Below are 22,648 nucleotides of genomic sequence, written 5' to 3' on the forward strand. Positions count from 1 at the left end.
GCAGAACTCCTTTGTTGATTCATCTAATCAATGATTATCCCATACACATCATTTAGCTATCCTTAAAGTGTCAACACCCATATTTGCTGGGGGTTTCCATAACTTCCAGACAAACAAGTCTTCAATGAATTTCCACAATTTTGGGAAAGTGAGTGCTGATTTATGACCATTTCGGAGAGCACCTGTTTTTTTTTTTTGCCGACTTAATAAATGATAAATAGATGTCTGTTTTTTTACATTAAGGTGTAGCATATGTCTTTTGTTTGGGTTTGGAATTTTTTTTTCCATCAGTCTTGACTGTGCCACGCTCATTTTTTATGTGCAGGAACCCAGCACTTGGTGGCAGCAGTGCTTTAACTTTTACAAGAAAAGGGAGTTGCCCTGTGCAAAATGAACTAAACCCAAATAAGCTGTCTGCTTACTGTTAAGTGCACATATTGTATTTTTCATTTCTGCCTCATTTATTTCGATTAAAATTGTAGATGACGGGATTATATGTGATCACATCTCACTTGTTGGGCTTTTTTACCCTTCTTAACCTTGGTTATAAAATGCCACATGCAGAGCATTACGTTTATTATTACTTCTGCCTTTTTTTTTACAGCTGCTGCAATGAATGCACTTCTGTTAAAGTTTATTGTGAGCCTTTCGGGCACACTTACACAGCGTTTGGAAAATCACAGTCAGGCTGCAGTAGGTGTTTACAGCTAGTAGCAGTTTAGAAGGGAAAATCGACATCACACTTCCTCTGAGCGTTTTTTTCATCAGTCGTTCTTTTCACTGGACTTCACTTCAACTTTTTTTGTGTGTATCTTAATAGTGATTTCAACAATGTGTTTCTTTAAACTCATATCCATTTGGGTTCCTCCACCCAATGCATCCTGCGATATCTCTAGTACACACCCACCCACCACATGGGATGCTTTTGAAGTGATTGTGATCACTTTATCTGTCACCACAGAACAATTCAACAGGAACAACCCTATTCTTTGTATTAACTTGTTTTTTCATAATGTCATGCATTGTTCATAGAAATCTACTAACCTGTTATAAGCACTTTATAACTGCCCAAGTAGGTCCGTTCTGGTCTTCATGATTATGCAATCGTATGTAGGGTGTGGTTCCCCAAACCAGCGCTACTTGTTAAACTCACACCTTTCAGCCGTCCTGCACTTCAGTCAGAGCCTCATTTTCTTTTTGAAACAGGAGACGATACTGAATGTCAGAAACTGTGTTATATGGTGGGAATGGACTACAGGAAGAAATGCAAATGGATGAAAAAGCACAGCTATCTCCTGATTGGCAGGGCCTCAAAGCCCCTAAAGTGTATTTGGTCTTGTTCCGCTCTCTGCCTCTCAACTGTTCCTTTGCTTGGGTGCAGCTCGGGCACAGTTTGAAAACTTTCACAGCAAGGTCTGATGCCATACTGCATCTCAGACCTTTAGCAAATAGGTTAGGCATTCCTCTCAGCGTGTGTGTCAAACCTAACACTGCTCCAGAATAGAGTCCACCAGTCAAGTGAAGAATGTCCCCTCACCTCGTAGGCCCTAATGGGCTTTTTGACCCTGAGCCATCAACATTCTCCTGATACGGACAATAGCCTAGGGTTTAACCGCTGCAGACGTGACTAATACTTAACTAAACCTACACTGATATGAAAGCTTAATACGATGTGGTAAAAGTCCATATTGAAAGGCTGCAGGCCCACCTTCAAATTCATTCGCTAAGGTGGAGGTGGACTAGTCTTCAGCATATTGAACTTTAGTAGTCTCATTGAGCCACTAGTTAGCAACCGCTGTAGTTGTAAGGCATCTAACCAAAATCCATTCAAAAATAACTCTTGACTTTAAGTGAACCTGAAGGGCTTGTGACCAGCAGAGTAACTGATTGTTACAGCCTTAAAGGCCCTGACACACCAGGCCGAAATCGGCCGTTTTCGTTAGTCGGACGACGAAGCGTGCCCTGTCGCCCAAACTCAATTTGGTGTGTCCCGCACCGTCGGCCGTGACACGCCTTATTTGGCCTTTCATGGCCGACGCACGGCCGATTCAACATGTTGAATCGGCCGTGCGTCGGCCACAGGCAGTCGGACAAAGAAATCACTCTGATTGGCTGTTCAGCTAGCGAATCAGTGCATGAGAAGCGAAACGGTTGTTTGAGAAAGTCTTCCACAAGCAACACTCCAATGGCTGATAGCTCCAGTACCGCACGAAACATGTTTTTGATGGACGAGAGTGAAAATGGAACGCACACGCTATTTGTTGTTTGTTTATATCACGCAGTCTGTTCTTCTTCTCTGTCTTCCGGTTGTTGCCTCTTGTGAATGACGAATACACACTACCGCCGCCTGCTGGTAAGGAGAGTTATTGCCACTCACGCATGCGCAGTTCGTAAGTGCTCGGCTGAAGTCTTTGCGGTGTGTTCCAGTGCGACACATGGCCAAGACGCAGGAGAACGCGGCGACGCAACACCTAGCAGCTAGTAGCTCCATATTTAGCACACAGATGAAAGTGGTGCTAATCTTTGCAATAAATTAATTCTAAAGCTTTTTGCACTAAATTAACTTACAGGCTTGGAATTGAGTTGCAGGACAAGGCAAGGTTTACAAACATTGTAGGAAAGCCCTTGTTGCTTTAAAAGTTTTAATAAAAAAGAATCCAACCTTTTAACAATTCATTGAACTGAACTGTAGCCTACTATCAAGAATTTCATGACATCAAGTAGCTGTTTATTTGTCTCTCTGATCTCGCTCTCTGCTAGCCTCAGGCTAGCCTTGGATGGCAGACAGCCATGACATAGAGATAATGCAGAAATGACTTGCCATCTTGGCACAGCTTCCTATTATAATCCTTGTTGCAGTCCCCCACTTGCAGACAGTCTGGCTATTCATGTTGTCAATCACAACATAACTACACTCAGCGTCGGCTTCTTGCTTTTTCCTACTTGATCACCTTATCTATTAAACCCATCATTAAACCTAATTTATACACACTTCATTTCTTTACGGTGACAGCTCAATATTACGCCTGGAGGTTCTACAACAAATTGAAGCAAGTCCTTTAAGTGCTTCCACTTCAAGTTATTATTTTGGTTTGTTGGTGGTTCAGCAATCATTCACAAAGCTGACAGAAAAAAGTATACTTTCCAGAATAGGACACATATGACAATGCAGCCCTGGTTATTTCTAAATGAACATACCTCATTAGCATTTAGGGCGAATAGATTGAAATTATTGAACTGTAATTACAGTAACTACTTTGAAGCTCTGTAGGTTGTTGACAGTTTGCAGGTGGTGCAGGACTATTTCCTGCACTAGTTGTAGTTTTTACACAAGATACTGTTGTGTTAATATATATAGATTTATTTTCCCTGTATTTGGCCTTAATGGTGAGCTAGGCTAATCTTGTTATCGAACTCTCCTCAACAACGAAGATAAGTTCATATCTTTGTGATATTCACATTTTGTCTGAATTTTCAGAAAACATTCAATATAACCTACATGTTTTAAATGGCTCAAAATATAACAAAGGATTTGGACTGTAATTTTGCACAATGTAATGCATATCATATTGCTTTTACTATTGTACCTCCTACAGAAGGATCTGAAAATACTATCATGTCACAATGTAATCATAGGAAAAGCCTTGAACATATATTATATCCATACATCTTTAATGTCAGAAACGTACTCTATTAAAGAACTCGTAAAGTTTGGCATTAGTTTGCTCGTAACCAGATGTTCCGTTATAGCTTTGAGCAGGCCTGCTGTGTTAAATACTGATATGAGGGAAATTGTCTGATGTTGGTGAAACATCTTTTTAATGACCCATGCTTTGGATTGAATGTCAAATTCCAAGCATTACTGAAAGGGCCTCGCCATCATCTATCATTATAACAGTCTGGTGGAGATGCTGATGTGCACCACAATGGGTCCAAATAAGGGTGAAGTGAGGCTCCTCAAATTTGAAATTTGATCCTCTCTATAATATCTCACTCGTCCAAAACCAACATTACACCATCATCCGAGAATTATGAACTCTTCAGAGGATTTCCCTTTAATATCAGAGGCTGTAACTGCTGACCTGTACAGAGTGCAAAGGATCAAATGCTTCTTGCACGCTCTCTCTCTCTCTCTCTCTCTTCTAGCTCAAACACAAACATTTCCTGCCTTTCCTTCACACATACATAAAAATAACAGATATATATTAAGTCACCAATTCCAAGGGTGCATCACCTTATGGGATAACGTCATCTTAACAGCTCATTGGTTATTTGCAATCTATCATTGTTCATAAAGAGGCCAAAGTGCAGCACTGATAGCACCTGTTTCCACAATGACTCTCTTTGTTCAGTTTGTCACTGTTTGCCTTCCCACTCAGTATTTCTATCCTCCGCCGTTTGTGTTCTTGTTACTAGGTGACAGGAGTGAGACAGACTTTGTGTAACACTATGTTGAAAGCCTCCAGGGCAAAGATTAGTCAACCAATTGGGTGTGTCATGTTGAAAAATGACCTCTCAGGGCAAGCCCAGGGTCATACATTTGATCTGGTCAAATAACTTGCACTTTTCTTCAAGTTGTTGGGCTTTGTTTGAGTTCTGGTCGACTAGCCTCACTCCGAGCGTTTTTTTCTCTAAGCCCTAATGCTTTCCACACTGGAGCTGTTAACCATTGTTCACCCTTTCCCGACAACCCCGTTACGTAACACAGATTTCCGTAAATCCACATCCCACTTCCCAGAATGTGAATCCAGTTACCATGACCACTGCATAAACAGAGTGCTGTTATTGTAAAAGATGTACCTTTTTCTAAAAGGCCAGTAAAGTCACCAAACAACACAACTTGTATTCACCGGCAGATTTATTTTTCAGACATGTCACACACACACACACAATTCTAAATGGCAAAAGTTGCAAACTTTAACAGCAGCTTCAATTTGTATCATATCTCAGTTTCTTTTCAGTACAGTTTCACTCATCTCATGTAACAGCTTTTATTAGCAGGAATGTGTGTGTATTGTTGTGTGTGTGTGTGTGTGTGTGTGTGTGTCTGGGAACAGCTTGTCCTGCCAGTTGGACCTCCTAGCTGGAACTGCGCACAGTGGTGGTTGTGACTGTGGATTTTGAGCCCCCTGTGAAAAAAAAGGAAAGAAGTCATGATGGCATTGCTTCACGCTGACTGTACAGTTGTTCTGTAATGTAGTCTTAACAGAGATGTCTCTTACCTGTAGCCATTGGTCTAGAATGAGAGGGAAGAAAAAAAAGAAAATGAGTAAAGTGGGCATTCTTTTCTGCATAAATCATTACATTTTGGCCTAAATGCTCTTATAAGTCCATGCCCCTGTGTCATTTCATGTACCTGGAATCCTCTGTGTCCAGCAGGCTCCTGTAGGTTGCGATCTCCTGCTCCAGCCTGGTCTTGATGTCCAGCAGCATTCTGTAATCCTGGCCCTGCGTGTCGATGCTCTGGCGCACGTTGCCTAGTTCGTTTTCAAGCATGTTGATTGTGTTCTGGTAGCCGGAGAGCATGGAGCTGTAGCGACCGTCTGTCTCTGCCAACGTGTGCTCCAGAGCCCCTTTCTGTTAGGAGAGGGGGAAAAGGAGCACAATTCAAGTACATTAAATGTAACTCATAGATTGATTAATATTTGTAACAGTTTACTTTAGTGTATCTTTGGGATATTTAAAAGCTATAGTCTGTGAACACAAACCCCGCCCTGGATTACATATGTCAGACAGACACTAAAGCTTGTCTGTATTTGTATTCCCTTTCCTGTGATGGAAGGCATATAGGGTTAGGTGTATAGGGTTTTGAATGCTTGTGTGTTTTAACTGCAGTAGTAGGCTGTCTTGCAGGGAGTGTTCAGGATTTACTCCAGCTTGGCACAGATAATCCATGGGAGTGTTACTTTTTGGGTCATCCAGTTCTGCATTCCTTCAGACTTTTTAAAGCTCTTTTATGTCTCTCAGAATTTGAGCAGATGACTGTGAAATGTTTTCCTCAGCAGGCACCCTTCACCCCCTTCTCCACAGCTCCTAACACTCTTATCTATCTCTCATTCTTCAGAAAAAGCCTCCCTCTTTTACCCTCCCTTTTGCTCTTTGAACCTCTGTAACTGTTTCTCTATTCCCTCTGACAAGACAACGATCCAGGATTTTTGCTCATATAAGGCAAGATCAGAACAGATGTTTTGAGTTTGGGGTTTTCTTTTTTTCCTCACCATGCTGAGCTGAGACTGCAGCTCGATCTCCAGGCCCTGCATTGTGCGCCGCAGGTCGTTGATCTCTGTCTTGGTCGTCTGGAGTGTCTCTGTGCTGACGGCCACTTCCTTGGACAACGTTGTAGACTAGAGAAAAGTACAAAACACAGTTGAGAAGAAGAAGAAGCCTTGGTGATGCTCGTCTTACTCTCCCAGGAGATTTTGTTTAATTACAGGTTAGAGTGTTGAGGGCGTAAACCCAGTCATTTGCAACGTGTGGGATATGATTGTTTATGGAAAAGTCTTCTCACCTTATCATTAAACCAGGCCTCCTGGTCGCGACGGTGTTTGTCAGTGATGCCTTCGTACTGGGCGCGGATCTCATCCAGGACTCTGTTGAGGTCTTGCTGGGGTGCGGCATCCACCTCCACGTTGATTGTGCCGGTAAGCTGAGAGTGCATTGCTGCCAGCTCCTAAAGAACCAGGGGTGAAGAAGTCAAGATGTTGAGGCAGTATTTTAAACAGCTCTACAGATGTGAGGAAGCATGCTTCTGTTATCAGAGCAAGTAACGATTTTGACTGAAGCAACAGTCACCTCTGCGTGGTTCTTCTTAAGGAAGGCCAGCTCATCCTGCAGGCCTTCGATCTGCATCTCCAGGTCAGACTTGGTCAGGGTGGTCTGGTCCAGCAGGCGGCGCAGGTTGGCGATGTCAGCCTCAACTGATTGGCGCATCATCTGCTCATGATCGAATCTAAAAAAGAACACCGATATGAGATCAGCATCTTGTTTGACATTAACACAATGTAAACAGTTCCACAGATGTTTGAGAATGTCCTGCTTACTTGGTTTGGAAGTCATCAGCAGCCAGTTTGGAGTTGTCAATCTGGAGCAGGATGCTTGCATTGTCGATGGTGGCAGCTGCAATCTAAAGGGATGCAGAACAGGAAATAGTAGTTGGTCACATGGCAAAAGTACAATTTGAACACTTCATTGTGCAGGTTTGTTCTGAATTACACAATAATATATCAGGTAATGTCCCATGCAGCATCAACCTTACAACATAGTCATATTCCCATGCACATTATTCCACACTTCATTTTGAGCTTTTACAAATCATACACAATCATTAACTGTCCATCAAAAGACCAAGTATTCAGGAGCATAAGGAATCATGCAGACTAGCCTAACTAACCTTTTTACATTCCCACCTTGATAATCATTAACAGCAAAGCAAACATTTGACTTGTCTGGTGTTTAGGGCTCGAGGCTGGCACCTACCTTGTCCTTCAGGTCATTGATGATGGCCCAGTAGTTGCTGTGGTCCCGCTCTGCTGCGGGTCCCTTCGTCTCGTAGTACTCTTTGATCTGCACCTCCAGCTTAGAGTTGGCTGCCTCCAGAGAGCGGACCTTGTCCAGGTAGCTGGCCAGACGGTCGTTCAGGTTCTGCATGGTGGCCTTCTCGTTCAGGTGCACAGAGCTCTGGTCCAGGGCGCTGTTCAGGTCGAACCCACCGCTGCCGTACCCACCGCTGCCGAAGCCCATGCCGCCCCCCATGCCACTCCCCATGCCGCCCCCCATGCCACCTCCATACCCGGAGGAAACGGTGCGCATGTTGGTAGAGGAGATGCGTGGGCCGCTTCTAAAGTTCATCCCAGACACACTGTGAGCCTTGCGGGGAGCGCTGCTTGATGTGTAGCTGCGGCTCTGCCTGATCATCTGAGGCCCGCCCATGGTGCTATGGCTGTGGCTGTACATGATGGCTGATCTGCTGGTGAAGAGAGAACTCGAGGAGAGAGGACCGTTATACAGCTGTAGACGGAAGCAGGACTGTGGAGTGTGATGGAGGGAGGCAGGCCCTTCATATAGAGCTGGACCTGGGGCGGGCCCGGCTGGGAGGAAGGGAGGGAGGTGGAGAGGGTAGGAGGGAGGTGGAGAGGGTGGGAGGGAGTTTTCCTTCACTGTTCAGCCACGGTCTTGGCAGAATCTCCATTTGTTTTCCTCTGAAGACCAGGGTTAGGTTTCTTTCCCTCCCTGTGAGGAAACTGGTATGGAATGTGTGTTTTTCTTCTTCTGTGTGTGAGGGTCCGTGGGGGTCAGTCGGGATCTGTCTAAGTGTTTCTGTCTCCATCTGCATGTATGATTTTAGTATGCTTTCATAAATACTTCTACTCTGGATCTTACAAGTCATTTGTATCCTAAAATAAACAGTAAAGTTGTGCGGTTTGTTAAGTGTCCCGCCATGAGTCAACATTAAGTGTTGCCCTTTACGATAAGTTACAGTCGAGTTAGTCCAGATGAAACATTTTATTTCACAGTCAATATGTGTTCCTTTCATTATAATGTACTTCCAAACTGATTTCATTAAGTACTTGTTTGCAAATGCATTATGCATTCAGCTTTATGCATTAGGCAGTTACTCTTTGAGTGGCATAAAAGATAAGAGGTCATTCCTTATTGAAACTTGGTAGCCTTGAACCACAAACCATGCAGAGTTGTTTTCCATATTTTCAGTCAAACCCATCTAAGGGAATTTGAGAGACCCCATTGTTCACCTAACACACAACATCCCCCCCTCTGTCCTGTATCCTGTGTGTGTGTGTGTGTGTGTGTGTGTGTGTGTGTGTGTGTGTGTGTGTGTGTGTGTGTGTGTGTGTGTGTGTGTGTGTGTGTGTGTGTGTGTGTGTGTGTGTGTGTGTGTGTGTGTGTGTGTGTACTCTGCTTATCTCAGAGTTGGGCTCTGGCCAACATCCATGCTCTTGTAATGTAACATCTGGTGTCAGCCGGGGGGAGGTTGGGGAGGCACATGGGGGTCACCTCTCAGTGAGGGGAAGAAGTGAATCATGCTGTGTAAACTCAACTGCATTACATCATTTACCAAACAAATGGGGCTCTTGATCACAGATACTTGTGGAAAACTTTGAGTTTTTCGCCTGAACATTTACATGTAAACCACAAGTGCATGTTCTCAACCTCCACTTACTCTACTTTAAAGGGTTAGTTTGTTTGAAGTACTTATCCATTGTCATTGTAACCATACAGTCAGGAGGGGTGTCTCATGGCAAGGTAAAGTGGTGAAAATATTCTAAATAAAGAGTACACTTAAAGCGATATTTAATTGTTTGAGGTATATTTAGCTTCTGCTCTGTCCGAAGGAGCACATACTGTAGCGCAGCTTCCCTGCTGGTACTCCTGTTTCTCCAAACTAAAGGCGTGCCAAATGTTGTCTACTGTAAAAATGGACAGACTGTGGATGATTCATACAACCCCACCTCAAACAACACAAACTATCCCTTTGTTAAAATGATAATCAGTAACCTCTCTGAATATGTGAGTACATAATAACTTGGATAACTATAGGTCTACTGCAGGCGACAAGTTCCTTTAGCTGTAGCCTACATTTTGAAAGAACAGTTGTACAATTTGGCAAATACAATATTTCGATTTTATTTCAGTACCTTAAATATGAAGGGGAGACTCGCTATAGACGTAGCTTTAAACCTTTGCTGCGAGGGTCACATGAACAACGGGAGTATCTAAATTAGCATGCTTACTTTCTTCTGATCGCGATTGGCTGTGGGCTGTTACGATGTAACTCACTGACATCACTGATATATTTTTTAATGACTTTTTTATGTAAACATTGTTCCAGGTAATATATTTCAGTGGTAAATAATTTTTTATCGCAATAGAACTTTATTGCCTAGGCTATTTATCACTTGACTTTTTTGCTGTAGATTGTAAGGGTTGGTCAAGAGTCTACCAATATACTGTAAAGGCCGCTACACACCAACCTGAGACCAAAGAACGCGTACCGAAGGCGTCCCGACTTTTACGTCCCGACTTTTACGTCCGCTGCGTCGGCTAAGCCGCCCGTCTACGCCGCCCGCCTACGCCGCCCGCCTACGAACACACCGCAAAGACTTCAGTCGACGAGTGGCAATAACTGTCCTTACCAGCAGGCAGCGGTAGTGTGTATTCGTCATTCAAAAGAGGCAACAACCGGAAGACAGACTATACACCGAGAGAAGAAGAACAGACTGCGTGATATAAACAAACAACAAATAGCGTCTGGGTTCCATTTTCACTCTCTCTCGTCGATCGAAAACATGTAAGCATTAAAAAATAAACTCTTGCGTCCGGGTGAGATGAAAATGAAAAAGATTAGCCGTCTGTGTGTGCCTTCTTAATCGTTTGTTTTGGTCCCTCACTTCCGCTTTGCTTCTCATGCACTGCTTCGCTAAGCTGAACAGCCAATCAGAGTGATTTCTTTGGCCGACTTTCTTTGGCCGACTGTCTACCGATTCAACATGTTGAATCGGCTGCGGGAGGTGTGAACATGTGCCGTAAAGAGACAACGGTGAGACACACCAACCTGAGTAGGGCGCCACGAATGCCCGACTGCCTCTGACGGCCTCTGACTCCCAAAATCGGGTTGGTGTGTCAGGGGCTTAAGGCTGGAGCCAAGGGATGGAGCGAAAAACTTTTGCTTTTGTACCTTTACCTTTTTCGATTTACCTTTGAAAAACTTGGTTATGCTTTAGGCAAATATCGCCTTGGCCTTCAATCGTCCATGTGTGACTGTGCCCTTATGCTAAGCTAAGCTAACCAGTTACTGACTCTAGCTTCCATGTGAGATCAATGTCAACTTTATCATTTAATGGTAATCAAATCGCTCATAGGTAAGTTTCCCAAAATGTCTAACTATACCTTTAGTGATCCACACAACTCAAAGTGTTTACTGCAACATCTTACTCCAGACTAATTATTTTCTCAAATATCCACGACAGTGGTTGGTCAGGTTTTCCCCTTTTCAGCCTGTGTGTGTCATCATGGCAAAAAGTGCTCCTGGAGGCACCAATGGTATAGCAGGACCAACCACAACATTTTGCTTACTTTACCAGGAGTTTATATTTGTGTCCCTCGCTGACAGATTATGTCAACGCAATTGGATCATAAGCAAGGTGGTCTCTAGTTCTAAAAATCTTGAAGAATTCTGAACGTGGGAAATAACTTTTATAACATGAACTTAATCATTTAACAGAAGGATTTTTATGGAATGGGGGAGTTGAAACAGACTAAAAATATAACATGGGTCGAGGCCCAAAATGTTCAATATGTGTGTCCCTGGGTGATCTTGCCTTCATTGGAATCAAAAACAAGTCAAGGCAAGTATATTTGTGCAGACCTTAATGGCTGTTATGCATAATCTCAGTGGGCCTGTCAGCACCCACGTAATGAAAACATGAGAGAAAAACGACTCCAAACTAAGACCCATGTTGAGAACTAGATAAGGGGAAAAATACATTAAAACCTGGGTGGTGCTGCTAGCTGTCTCGTGGGTGGGGAAAGGGGCAAAGTCTCCGAAGGCTTGTGCAATGTTTACAGGTGAAACCCACTTGTAACTGTCGTCCACTGTTACAAGTGTCCATGCCATGTACATTAATTCATCACAGTTAATCATTGGCTATGTTGGCACAAGTTGTGAGAAACGGGAAGGGACAGACACATATCTTGCTGGTTTGGTTGTCGTTTAGGAGGAAGATAAATTATGAGTTCTATGGGCTTGATGGGTGTTTTCACTAAAAGCAACCGCTTGATTCATGCAAATGGTTGACTCAACTTCACTCTACAATCTTACATGAAACAGTACCACTTTGTGTTTTTTATGTATTTTAATTTAAGCATTCATGCAACCATTTTCAGTTATTCCGTAATTACAATGTTGAATGATTGTGTGACGTGTAAAGTCTGTATTTTACAGCACCTCATTTGAGCTCTCAGCCCAGATTAAGGTATTTTTTGGTATCAAGCTCAGCAGGATTGAGTACAAAGTCTGTGATGAATATTTACACAAAACAGAGGGCGTTTACAAGCCTGCAGGAAAATTGAAGCTTAAAATAAACAGACATAATCTTATATTTAATCACTGATTATTGAGTTGAATGCTATTAGGCTTTCCTTCTAACTTCATCTAAATCGTAAGATGTCTCCACATGTCCTTTGTGGGAGTTATTTATGCAGAGCAAGTAATAAACTGTGACTCATACAATACTATTCCAACTACTCCCCCTTTGAATGCTACTGCTAACTGATTCATGCGTGTAAAACTGAAGATAAGATTTCCACGATAAAAAAAGCAGACATTGCATTTCAATTCCGATTTATGGTGCAGCTTGTTAATTATGTTGTGATGTGTATGATGATTATATAATATGTGGGCCTACTGTTTTTAAGGATAGAACATTTAAAAAAATAATGAGTTATTTGACTTATAATATAATATATAAATATCCTGGTCAAAATGGCCTTTTATTGTAGTAAGTAGAGTCACAATGAAGTAAAACAGGGAGGTTACCTCCAAAAACAGTTCAATACTTAATTTATGCTGTGATTGAGTTTCCTTCTGTCAGCTGTAAAGAACACAGTGACTATACAATTAAAAAAACAAAGGGCGTCTAGACTCAAGAAGACATAAAGGGAAGTCCCCTGCTCTGCATTTTACCTTGACATACTGTATAACATAAAAACAGCATTACAAAAATCCACTATTTGTTTGCAGCATAGCAACTGTGAGGCTGTCAGTGTGTATGTGTCACAACTGGTGTATTGTCTTGAGGTCCGGATGGTTTGGATTCCTGCACCTGAGCGCAGACGAATACACCGCCCCTCGCCTTCCCATGTTATTCACAAACTTGTCACTTCCTTTAAAAAAAAAAAACTTGGCACATCATATCATGTCATGGCACATCCAACAACCTTTGTTCTCTTGTTTTACTACGTTTAGGGTTGTCACTGTGGTTTGTATATGTGCCTTTGCATGACCAATTTACATTTTACTTCAAAGCAACACCTTGTATTTTACCAAAAGCAACTCGATAGCATGTAGCTAAGTACAATTTATCGATGAACAAGGACATTTTACAATTAACATGAGCTGAAAACAAACTTAAAAGAATCAAAATGGTAAGACACGCCCAAACTGGTCAATGTGGTGGTAACTGTAGAAAGGTAGCACACCATAAAGGATACACTGCTTTATTATATAATAGCATTTACAAAATTAACATTATTCTGTAGAAGACTCATACTGAAATTGCAATAGAAACCATAAAGGAAATTAGGAAAATGTTTATTAAGGTAACAATCAAATAGGAGGTAATTTTCTCATAGACTTCTATACAATCAGACCTCTTCTTCCAGTGGAGTTGCCCCCTGTTGGCCATTAGAAGCAGGGCAGGGTTTTTCATCGTAGCCCTTCACTCCTCCTGAACATCAAGAATAAGGCCATCTCAAATTTTATAATACTAAAAAATGTTGTTAAAAAAGGTGGTTGTAGTATGTATTTTGCACAAATTGCTATTTTTTGTTGTTTGTTGTTTTACTATTTATTCTTAGAAATCGTTGCACTCATTTCTATTTTGCACAAACATTTCCTTTACCTGTTTTGCTATAACTTCCTAAGGTTCCCTAACTTTAAATTTAGCATGAATTACATTCCATGGTCACTTTTTTTAATGACTGAATTTGTTAACCACAGAAAAGCATGCATTGCACCACATTCTGTAAAATGTCCCTTAGCAGTATCACCTTGTGTATTTTACTGGCCGAATACACCTTTTCTGTGAATCAGTTCCAAAGTTATATGGCTCTTAGTTGGAAGTAATTTGTTCAACACTATTAATCAAAAAGCTAATCAGTTCTTTCTTGCTCAATAACTCAGAGAGAGTCTAATCTGATTATTTTGAAATGTGCTGACCTGCATACAAAGACACTTTTCACAGAGCACAAACAGCAGCAGCAGCAGCTCGGTGCAGATTGAGAAAGTATGAATCACAGATGTGAGCCTGTAATGGAGCAACACACCCCTTAGAGCCTGGTCTCCATGTACCACACCCCTCTCTTCTCAGGCATTATCAAATCCTGCTCAGCGGTTCAGAATGCACTGCGCAATCACATCCCAGCATGCAACATTTCTTACTAAGATCCTAGACTGAATCATTGACATCCACGCTGCACTGTTCTGAGAGGTGTGTTTCTCCTCTCAATACAATACGGGACCTGTTTCTGCACACAAAGTTAAACATTCACTTACACATTGAATTATTATCTGTGCATATAGACTCTTTTATTCTTCCACTGTGGCTCCGCTAAACAAAAGCCTGTTGGGTCAATAGACCCACCTTGGATCATTCCAATAGTCAATTAATAAAGATTTATTATAAGGAAGCTTAGTCTGTTTACTTTAAGTGCAAATGGTTGCTTTCGCTAAAGTGTCACATTAAGAAAAGATTTTATATCATACAGTAAGTAATTTACGGTGGCCCTGAAGTGCAAGTCAAAACAGCATTTGAGAAAACACTACTGTGGTGTCTCGTTTTCTGAAATGCTGTAGCATTTTCTAAAATGCTGTAGCGTTTTGTGAAATGCTGTGGTGTTTCCTGAAATGCTGTGGCGTTTTGTGAAATGCTGTTTTGACTTGCACTTCAGGGCCACCGTTTTAATTAGATCAAAAATGATAACACAATACACATGAGACCCAATACATGGTTATTCAAAAGACTGCATGTGACCCCAGCTATTTGATGTAAATATGATCCTATGTGCTTTTCATTATGCCGGAAATGTAACATTAGCTGTGGCACTATGTGGTCTTGCCCTAAAATGTTATGTATTTGGGCGTCAGTGCAATGTGAGACCAAAAAAGTGTTTGGGATAGACATAGCTTTTAATCCAAATAACTTTGTTTTTGGGTTAGATTCCAATTATGAGCATAGACATATACTCATAATAGGAGTTGCTTTGTTTGCTATGTCACAATACTCCAGAAATGTTCAGATGAAGATCTGCCTAATATTATGGTTTGAAAACAACATTTTGCCATTTGAGAGGTTGTCGTCACCTGATGCGAGGAGCTCTGGATGAGTTTGTTAGGAACTGGTCTCCAATTGCACCTTACATGAAAGAGGAATGGTCCAGTGTTATTACTCTGGGCGTAAAAATAACAGAATTACACATGAGTACTGCACTAGGTTGTTACTGCTGCTGTTTGGTTGTTTTTGTTGTTTGTTCGTGGGTATTGTCTCCACCTTGTAACTTCTGAGAATAAAAATATTGAGAAGGAGATCAAAAATGATGCTCACATAAAGTTCTTAAGTCAGACTCAGATAAATCTAACGTAAAATGTAATGAGGTCTTCAGGGGTTCACATATCTCTCAGTTGACTGGAACAGATTGTCACACAGCCACACCCTTCCTGTGCAGATTTCTAAACTGCGTAGGTAAGAATCACAGCTAAAGGGCACCATCTAGTGGTAGTGGCTGAAAAAAGAAATCAGAATGCACAGAGCAGGAGTCAGCATGCCACACCCAATGGAGTTGTGAGACTCTTAAAACTGCTGGGTGTGTAATTCAACATTGGGGGTGACGCATTGTCAGCGGTGCATCCCAGCAAAAAAAATATATATTTACAAAATTCAGATGCAGGGGGAAGTTTGATTTTTGATTTGATTTGATTAGATTTATTTCGAATGTAAAACAATAATAAAAAAATGTAACATGAGAATTATTATACAATACAAAATTAAGCAGTGTCAAATTGATATACAAAAATATTCCTGATTCTAAATGATGTATAAACAAATAATCTACTTAATTACACATCCGAAAAGGGGTGGTAAGAAGTTTACACTTATTTAATCCCACCCCTTCTCCCAAAAACTAAATTATTAACTAATACAAAAAAATATGGAATATAATGCAGTCTCATTAATTTGAATTCAATTATGTATTCTCCTTTAGATCAACTTTTCTAATTGAATTGTCTCCATCAGGAGTCAACACATTCTGTCCTGTGTTGGCACCTATTCACCTTATTGGTACAGTTATTAATTATAAAGTATTGATGAAACTCTGGAATTAAATAGCCCTTTTGTGTTTCAGCAATTCAAAACATATTTCACATATAAATGTTCTCTGAGAAAATTTTAAAAAAAATTGCAAGAAGAAAGTCCTTACAGTATATAACAAGATCTGTTAGGTGTACCAAATGCATCGCCTATACATTGACTGACAACAGTGGTTTGTACTTTTCTAGATATATTTTTAAACTGAACTAGAGACATGTACCTACTAACTTGCTGCTGTACCGGAAATGTGGGGTAAGGAGAAATATGAGATTCAAACCACAACACTGTTATGGCTAAGCAATTAAGATTCAGTAATGCCACTGTAATTACAATGTTTAATTCTCCGTAGAAAAGGCTGGCGCACTTTCACACAGACACAAAGTATGTTGCTCTACAATGCACACATAGTCACACATGCATGCAAACACATGACAGCAAACAGTTGTGCAGAGTGTGTGTGTGTGTGTGTGTGTGTGTGTGTGTGTGTGTGTGTGTGTGTGTGTGTGTGTGTGTGTGTGTGTGTGTGTGTGTGTGTGTGTGTGTGTGTGTGTGTGTGTGTGTGTGTGTGTGTGTGTGTGTGTGTGTGTGTGTGTGTGTGTGTGTGGGAATCTGGATTGGTGGGTTGAGAAGAAAAGGGAAGGGGCAAAGCGGTCGTTCAGGTTCTTGTTCATGGTGACTGATCTCACGGCCCACTGAAAGTGAAAGGAAGTGGGCGTGGGGCGCTGAGGGGGGGGGGGGGGGGGGGGAAACCAGTTTCTCCAGTGTAGGTCTGAGTGTTGCAACTTTTGTTGGACTTTATGTCTTTATATATTGTTCTTTAACTGCATCTCTTAACACAGGATGGCCAGTATTTCCACTTTTGAGGTTAAGGTTAAGGTCAGGTTATTTCATTATAAGTGAGTATTTTCGCAGTGTGGTATTTCAATTTAGAAAAGGATCTGAATACTTCTAACACTAATGACTTTGTTTTGTATATACTAGTATGTGTTTAGTAATTTTTTTTGCTTTTTTTAATAAATTGACAGCAAAGACATAGCTTGTGATGTGATTGACAGTGTCACATTACAGTGCTATAGAGTGGCGAAGTCCCTCCCACTTACTTCCGGGGTATGGGACCTTATTCCGGAAAAGTTATGCATTGAAGTCAATAGGGAGAGAAAACTTATCTTTCGATCCCGTTTGAATTGTGCCATGAATTACACATATGATGTTTGTCAATCTTAAAAAATCATTTCCATGTCAAAAAAGTCACAGTTTGTCGTAAAACTGTTGAAATATAAGACTATGAAAAATACGTAACTAGAAAGACTACAAATCCCAGAGTCGCGTAAGTGATGTCACAATTGTTTACCTCCACCATTCAGATACCTAAGATCAGCGCAATATAGATATAATCTATCTATATGGCGCTGGCTAAGATAAGATAACTTTAACAAGATGCCTGTGTGCTTAGTACCAGGTTGTTATTATACCAGCAATGGGTCTTGCTCGTTCTTTTGCTTCCCGTCTGATGAAACGACCAGGAGTGGCTTGATCAAGTTAGCTACCTAGCTAGTAGCTAGCACGTTAGTTAGCATTACAGCCTTGTCATTTTTATTAGCCTTAACATGAAGTAACATTAAGTAACCCAAAATGTTAAACAGTAAGAGTAGTAGTCATATTTCGTGAACCCTTTGAAGAGTACTGTCACCGGTGTGATCATTCTATAATACACCATTTAATTCCGGGGGAGAAATGCTAACGCTAACGTTAGCATCGGCGATCTTTTCTACTTCATGCTATCTGCACAAATGGTTGACATTAAACATTAAAACGACCAGGCAGTTCAGAGAGAATCAAAGGAAGGCAGGCTTTGCATGACATTCTTCAGGACGTGTTTCATTGTGGTGATAGTCAATCGTTTGTTGACAAGACAGTAGTGACGGCCATCTTGGTGACGTGTGTGGTTGACCAGAGATGTAGTTCATTGAGCCTTTCACACAAACAAATGTGTTACTTCACAGTTTTACGACACATTTTAATTTTTTGACTTGCAAAATTATCTTTTAAATTGACAAACATCATATGTGTAATTCGTGGCACAATTCAAACGGGATCGAAAGATAATCTTTCTCTCTCCATTGACTTCAATGCATAACTTTTCCGAAATAAGGTCCCATGGGGCTCAACCGGAAGGGGAGGGACTTCGCCACTCTATAGAGTGTCAATTTAAAAGATAATTTTGCAAGTCAAAAAAATTAAAATGTGTCGTAAAACTGTGAAGTAACACATTTGTTTGTGTGAAAGGCTCAATGAACTACATCTCTGGTCAACCACACACGTCACCAAGATGGCCGTCACTACTGTCTTGTCAACAAACGATTGACTATCACCACAATGAAACACGTCCTGAAGAATGTCATGCAAAGCCTGCCTTCCTTTGATTCTCTCTGAACTGCCTGGTCGTTTTAATGTTTAATGTCAACCATTTGTGCAGATAGCATGAAGTAGAAAAGATCGCCGATGCTAACGTTAGCGTTAGCATTTCTCCCCCGGAATTAAATGGTGTATTATAGAATGATCACACCGGTGACAGTACTATTCAAAGGGTTCACGAAATATGACTACTACTCTTACTGTTTAACATTTTGGGTTACTTAATGTTACTTCATGTTAAGGCTAATAAAAATGACAAGGCTGTAATGCTAACTAACGTGCTAGCTACTAGCTAGGTAGCTAACTTGATCAAGCCACTCCTGGTCGTTTCATCAGACGGGAAGCAAAAGAACGAGCAAGACCCATTGCTGGTATAATAACAACCTGGTACTAAGCACACAGGCATCTTGTTAAAGTTATCTTATCTTAGCCAGCGCCATATAGATAGATTATATCTATATTGCGCTGATCTTAGGTATCTGAATGGTGGAGGTAAACAATTGTGACATCACTTACGCGACTCTGGGATTTGTAGTCTTTCTAGTTACGTATTTTTCATAGTCTTATATTTCAACAGTTTTACGACAAACTGTGACTTTTTTGACATGGAAATGATTTTTTAAGATTGACAAACATCATATGTGTAATTCATGGCACAATTCAAACGGGATCGAAAGATAAGTTTTCTCTCCCCATTGACTTCAATGCATAACTTTTCCGGAATAAGGTCCCATACCCCGGAAGTAAGTGGGAGGGACTTCGCCACTCTATAGAAAACAGAACATACAATACATTAAAACTACAACAGCAACAACACAAACAGTAAGCCTGGTCACATCATACAAAACACATAATAACCCCGCCCTTCAGGTCAGAATAAAAAAAAAGATAAGTAATTGCTTGCATTATTTCCAACATGTCACATCAAGGTCAATTTGTTTTGAAACTGCCGTTTTAGTATTTTCCAGTTTATCAATGTAAAAACTCCTAATTGTTTCAACTGTGGTTCAACATACAGAAAAGCACATTATGATGACTCATGGTGCATTTGATGTCAGACACACCCTGTGTGTTTATACTGCTACTGTTTCACTTAGTGTCCTGAATATTTATAGTGTTTGCCGATGTCACTTTTATGTTAAGTCAATGTTGGCACATTTAAACCCTGTTTGCACAAGCATGAGCACATAAAGGAGTGTTTCTATACTTGAATGCCTCTCATCGATTGAACGTACTATGAACTTTGATTATCTTAAAGAAAGATTTGTATTAACAACAAAAGGTGTCGATGTGTGACAGAGATGCAGGCGGAGCGACAAACCTGTCTCCGTTGTTTGGAGACCAAAAGATCTTTCCAAATTGGAGAGGATGAAAATATATTAAAATGGAGAAAGGGGAACCTTATGATCGTGGGAAAAAGAAACTCAAAGTAATTACGAGTCAAAAGAATAATCATGAAAAACAAATTGCTCATATAAAATCAGATTTAGCTTGAGGTGCTCAATTTCATTTCATTTCAAACCTTTATTTAACCAGATTGTCCCTTGAGATCATAGATCTCTTTTTCAAGGGAGACCTGCAGCAAATAGGTTCCACATGAAACATAAAAACTACATAAAACAATAGAGGACATCATACAACATATTTACAAGCTACATTTACATACTTATCAACATTTACAAATACCCATAGTTTCAATGAGCATTTCACTTAGACCTGCTTTAAAAACATTCAGAGGAATACAATTGCTCAGTTTACATTTTAGCTGTAGATTGTTCCAAGCAAGTGGAGCTGCGCACATAAAAGCTGTCTTACCTAAGACAGTCCTTGCTCTTGGCACATCTAACAAGACTACATCATGTGATCTCAGACAATAGCTGCTCAAGGAACTTTTGTCAACCCAAGTGATGGATTGTTTTACAGTTTGACATGTCATGAAAGGAAAAGCTAAAAGTTCCTCGTAAAATGATTCCTCAGTATGCATTGGGAACGGAGCCAGCGTCGATTCGTTACACATCTGGAGTTTCTCCAAGCAGTCTTCATTGTGGAAAGAGCTGAATTATAGGAGGCTACAAAAGAACATCAAAATGTACTTTTATTCTTCTACTAAATGCAATAGTATGTTACTTTTTTTTTTTTAAATAAGACTATTGGCCAAAACCAAGTCGTATTTATCTTTTAAAGACTTAGAAATGGTTATTAACGCCTTTGTTACCTCGAGACTGGACTATTGTAACGCTCTGTATGTGGGTATGGACCAGGCCTCAATCAAACGCTTACAGCTAGTCCAAAACGCTGCTGCACGTTTGCTGACTGGCCACAAAAAGCGCGACCACATCACCCCTATTCTGGCCTCACGACACTGGCTTCCAGTTCGGTTCAGAATTGATTTTAAAATCCTTTTATTTGTTTTTAAAGCACTAAATGGGCTGGCTCCGGCCTATATAGCTGAACTGCTCCAGCGCTACACCCCAGCCAGAGCTTTAAGGTCTGCTGACCAGCTGCTGCTGGTAGTGCCCAAGACCAGGCTAAAAACCCGAGGGCACCGAGCCTTCGCAGCAGCTGGCCCCAGGCTCTGGAACACTCTGCCCCTCCATGTGAGGTCGGCCCAGACCCTAGGGGTTTTTAAATCAAAACTAAAAACACACTTCTTCTCTCTGGCTTTCTAGTTAGAGCGGAGCACGACTCCTGACTTTTCCGTGTGTTTTATTTTTATTTTGTTTTTTAAGATATATCTGTTGTAATTTATTGTCGTTTACTGTGATTTGTAGTAATGTGTTTTTATTACATGTACAGCACTTTGGCTCGACCAAAAATCGCTTTTAAATGTGCTATATAAATAAAACCTGATTTGATTTGATTTGATTTACAGGGGCCCTATTATGCTTATTTTCAGGTGTCATATTTGTATGTAGTGTCTCTACTGGGACATGTCTCCACGCTTTAAAGTTCAAAAAGCTCTTTATTTTTCTCATACTGCCTGTGCTGCAGCACCTCTTTTCACCCTCTGTCTGAAACCAGAGCCCAGTCTGCTCTGATTGGTTAGCTGGCTGGCTCTGTTGTGATTGGTCAACCGCCTAAAGATGTCCCGCCCCTTAGCCTATCACGTACAATGTGTTGTAGCAATAGCCAATAGAAGTACAGGGATTACATAATGATGTCACTATGTCGCAAGTAAACACACGACTACAATCAAGGTGTTTCTCGCAGGGGAGTGTATGGGAGAGAAAATCCCTCTGGAGGGAACTTTGGGATTTTAGTCTTTGCAGACCATTTACATGCACTAAAACCTATATAATGCCGCAGTTCCACTACAGCGCGGAGCTCGCTTTAAGCGTGACGTGTCGTGCCGTACCCGTTTTTGGTTGCGCTTCCACTAGGCCTAGTTACGGCCCGGCCCGGCCCGGGGCCACTTTTTCACCTCTTTTCTGGCCCGACAAAATTGTGGTTCTATCGGCGCCAACAAACAGGGCTGAGTCGGGCTGAGTATGCTAAACTAGAGAGAGGAGCGCTGGCAAGAGGGCTAGAACTACAACAAGATGGACATATTTGACCGTGATTTAATTGTAATACACGTTTCAAAATGATGCCGAAGTAACAACATACTGATACCGGTTAGTAAAAACCATGAATTAATGCTTTGTCAAGTCTGCAGACAGACGGCAGGCGAAAAACCTTTTAAAATACGTGTTTTTCTAGATGGAGATTGGCTAAGCTAACGCAGTATATGCTCTGACCGTCCACACTCACAACAACGGCCTATACAGACATAAATAAAGCAGCGACTGTATTCACCATGACACAGGCAGTCTGTGGTTTGTACTTGTTTAACTTTTGTCGAGTTTCTGAACATATATAAGGAGCTGTGAGCTCTGAGTGCTAACAGCTAACGGCTGTGTTGTGTTTCTGGAGTTCTCATTGAAGATGACGTCACGGCTCCGCCTACACTGCGTTACTATAGTAACTACCCCAGTTCCTAAACTGTAATGGAAGCGCAGCATGAAGTGAGTCGGCCCTGTTAAGGCCCAACGCGGCCAAGCCGTACCGAGCCGTACCGAGTGTGGCCGAGGCCGACCGTGTAGTGGAAATGCGCCATAACACTACAGGGAAGCGAAAACCCCAAAAAGCGT

At 41.2% G+C, this 22,648-nt stretch overlaps 1 protein-coding gene across 1 annotated transcript; it reads right to left on the minus strand.

The window, feature by feature from the left end:
• Positions 1-4,840: 4,840 nt before the first annotated feature.
• Positions 4,841-8,040, minus strand: krt94 (keratin 94). The gene is made up of 8 exons (XM_034120396.1): positions 7,477-8,040; positions 7,041-7,123; positions 6,793-6,949; positions 6,509-6,670; positions 6,219-6,344; positions 5,357-5,577; positions 5,223-5,236; positions 4,841-5,129 (listed from the first exon to the last, which is right to left on the minus strand). The coding sequence occupies exons 1-8, from the start codon at positions 7,951-7,953 to the stop codon at positions 5,080-5,082; spliced, it is 1,290 nt and encodes a 429-aa protein (XP_033976287.1). The 5' UTR covers positions 7,954-8,040; the 3' UTR covers positions 4,841-5,079.
• Between the last annotated feature and the right edge of the window lie 14,608 nt (positions 8,041-22,648).

Source organism: Trematomus bernacchii, unplaced genomic scaffold (genome assembly GCF_902827165.1).
Source record: "Trematomus bernacchii unplaced genomic scaffold, fTreBer1.1, whole genome shotgun sequence".
NCBI classification, from domain to species: domain Eukaryota; kingdom Metazoa; phylum Chordata; class Actinopteri; order Perciformes; family Nototheniidae; genus Trematomus; species Trematomus bernacchii.

What these genes read in the sequence shown, in the direction of transcription:
- krt94 (XM_034120396.1), bottom strand. Translation starts at nt 7,953, where the DNA reads ATGTACAGCCACAGCCATAGCACCATGGGCGGGCCTCAGATGATCAGG. An exon ending in TTAAGAAGAACCACGCAGAG is followed by an intron (nt 6,671 to 6,792) that starts GTGACTGTTGCT and finishes CTGGTTCTTTAG; the next exon opens with GAGCTGGCAGCAATGCACTC. An exon ending in AGGCCTGGTTTAATGATAAG is followed by an intron (nt 6,345 to 6,508) that starts GTGAGAAGACTT and finishes ACTTTTCTCTAG; the next exon opens with TCTACAACGTTGTCCAAGGA.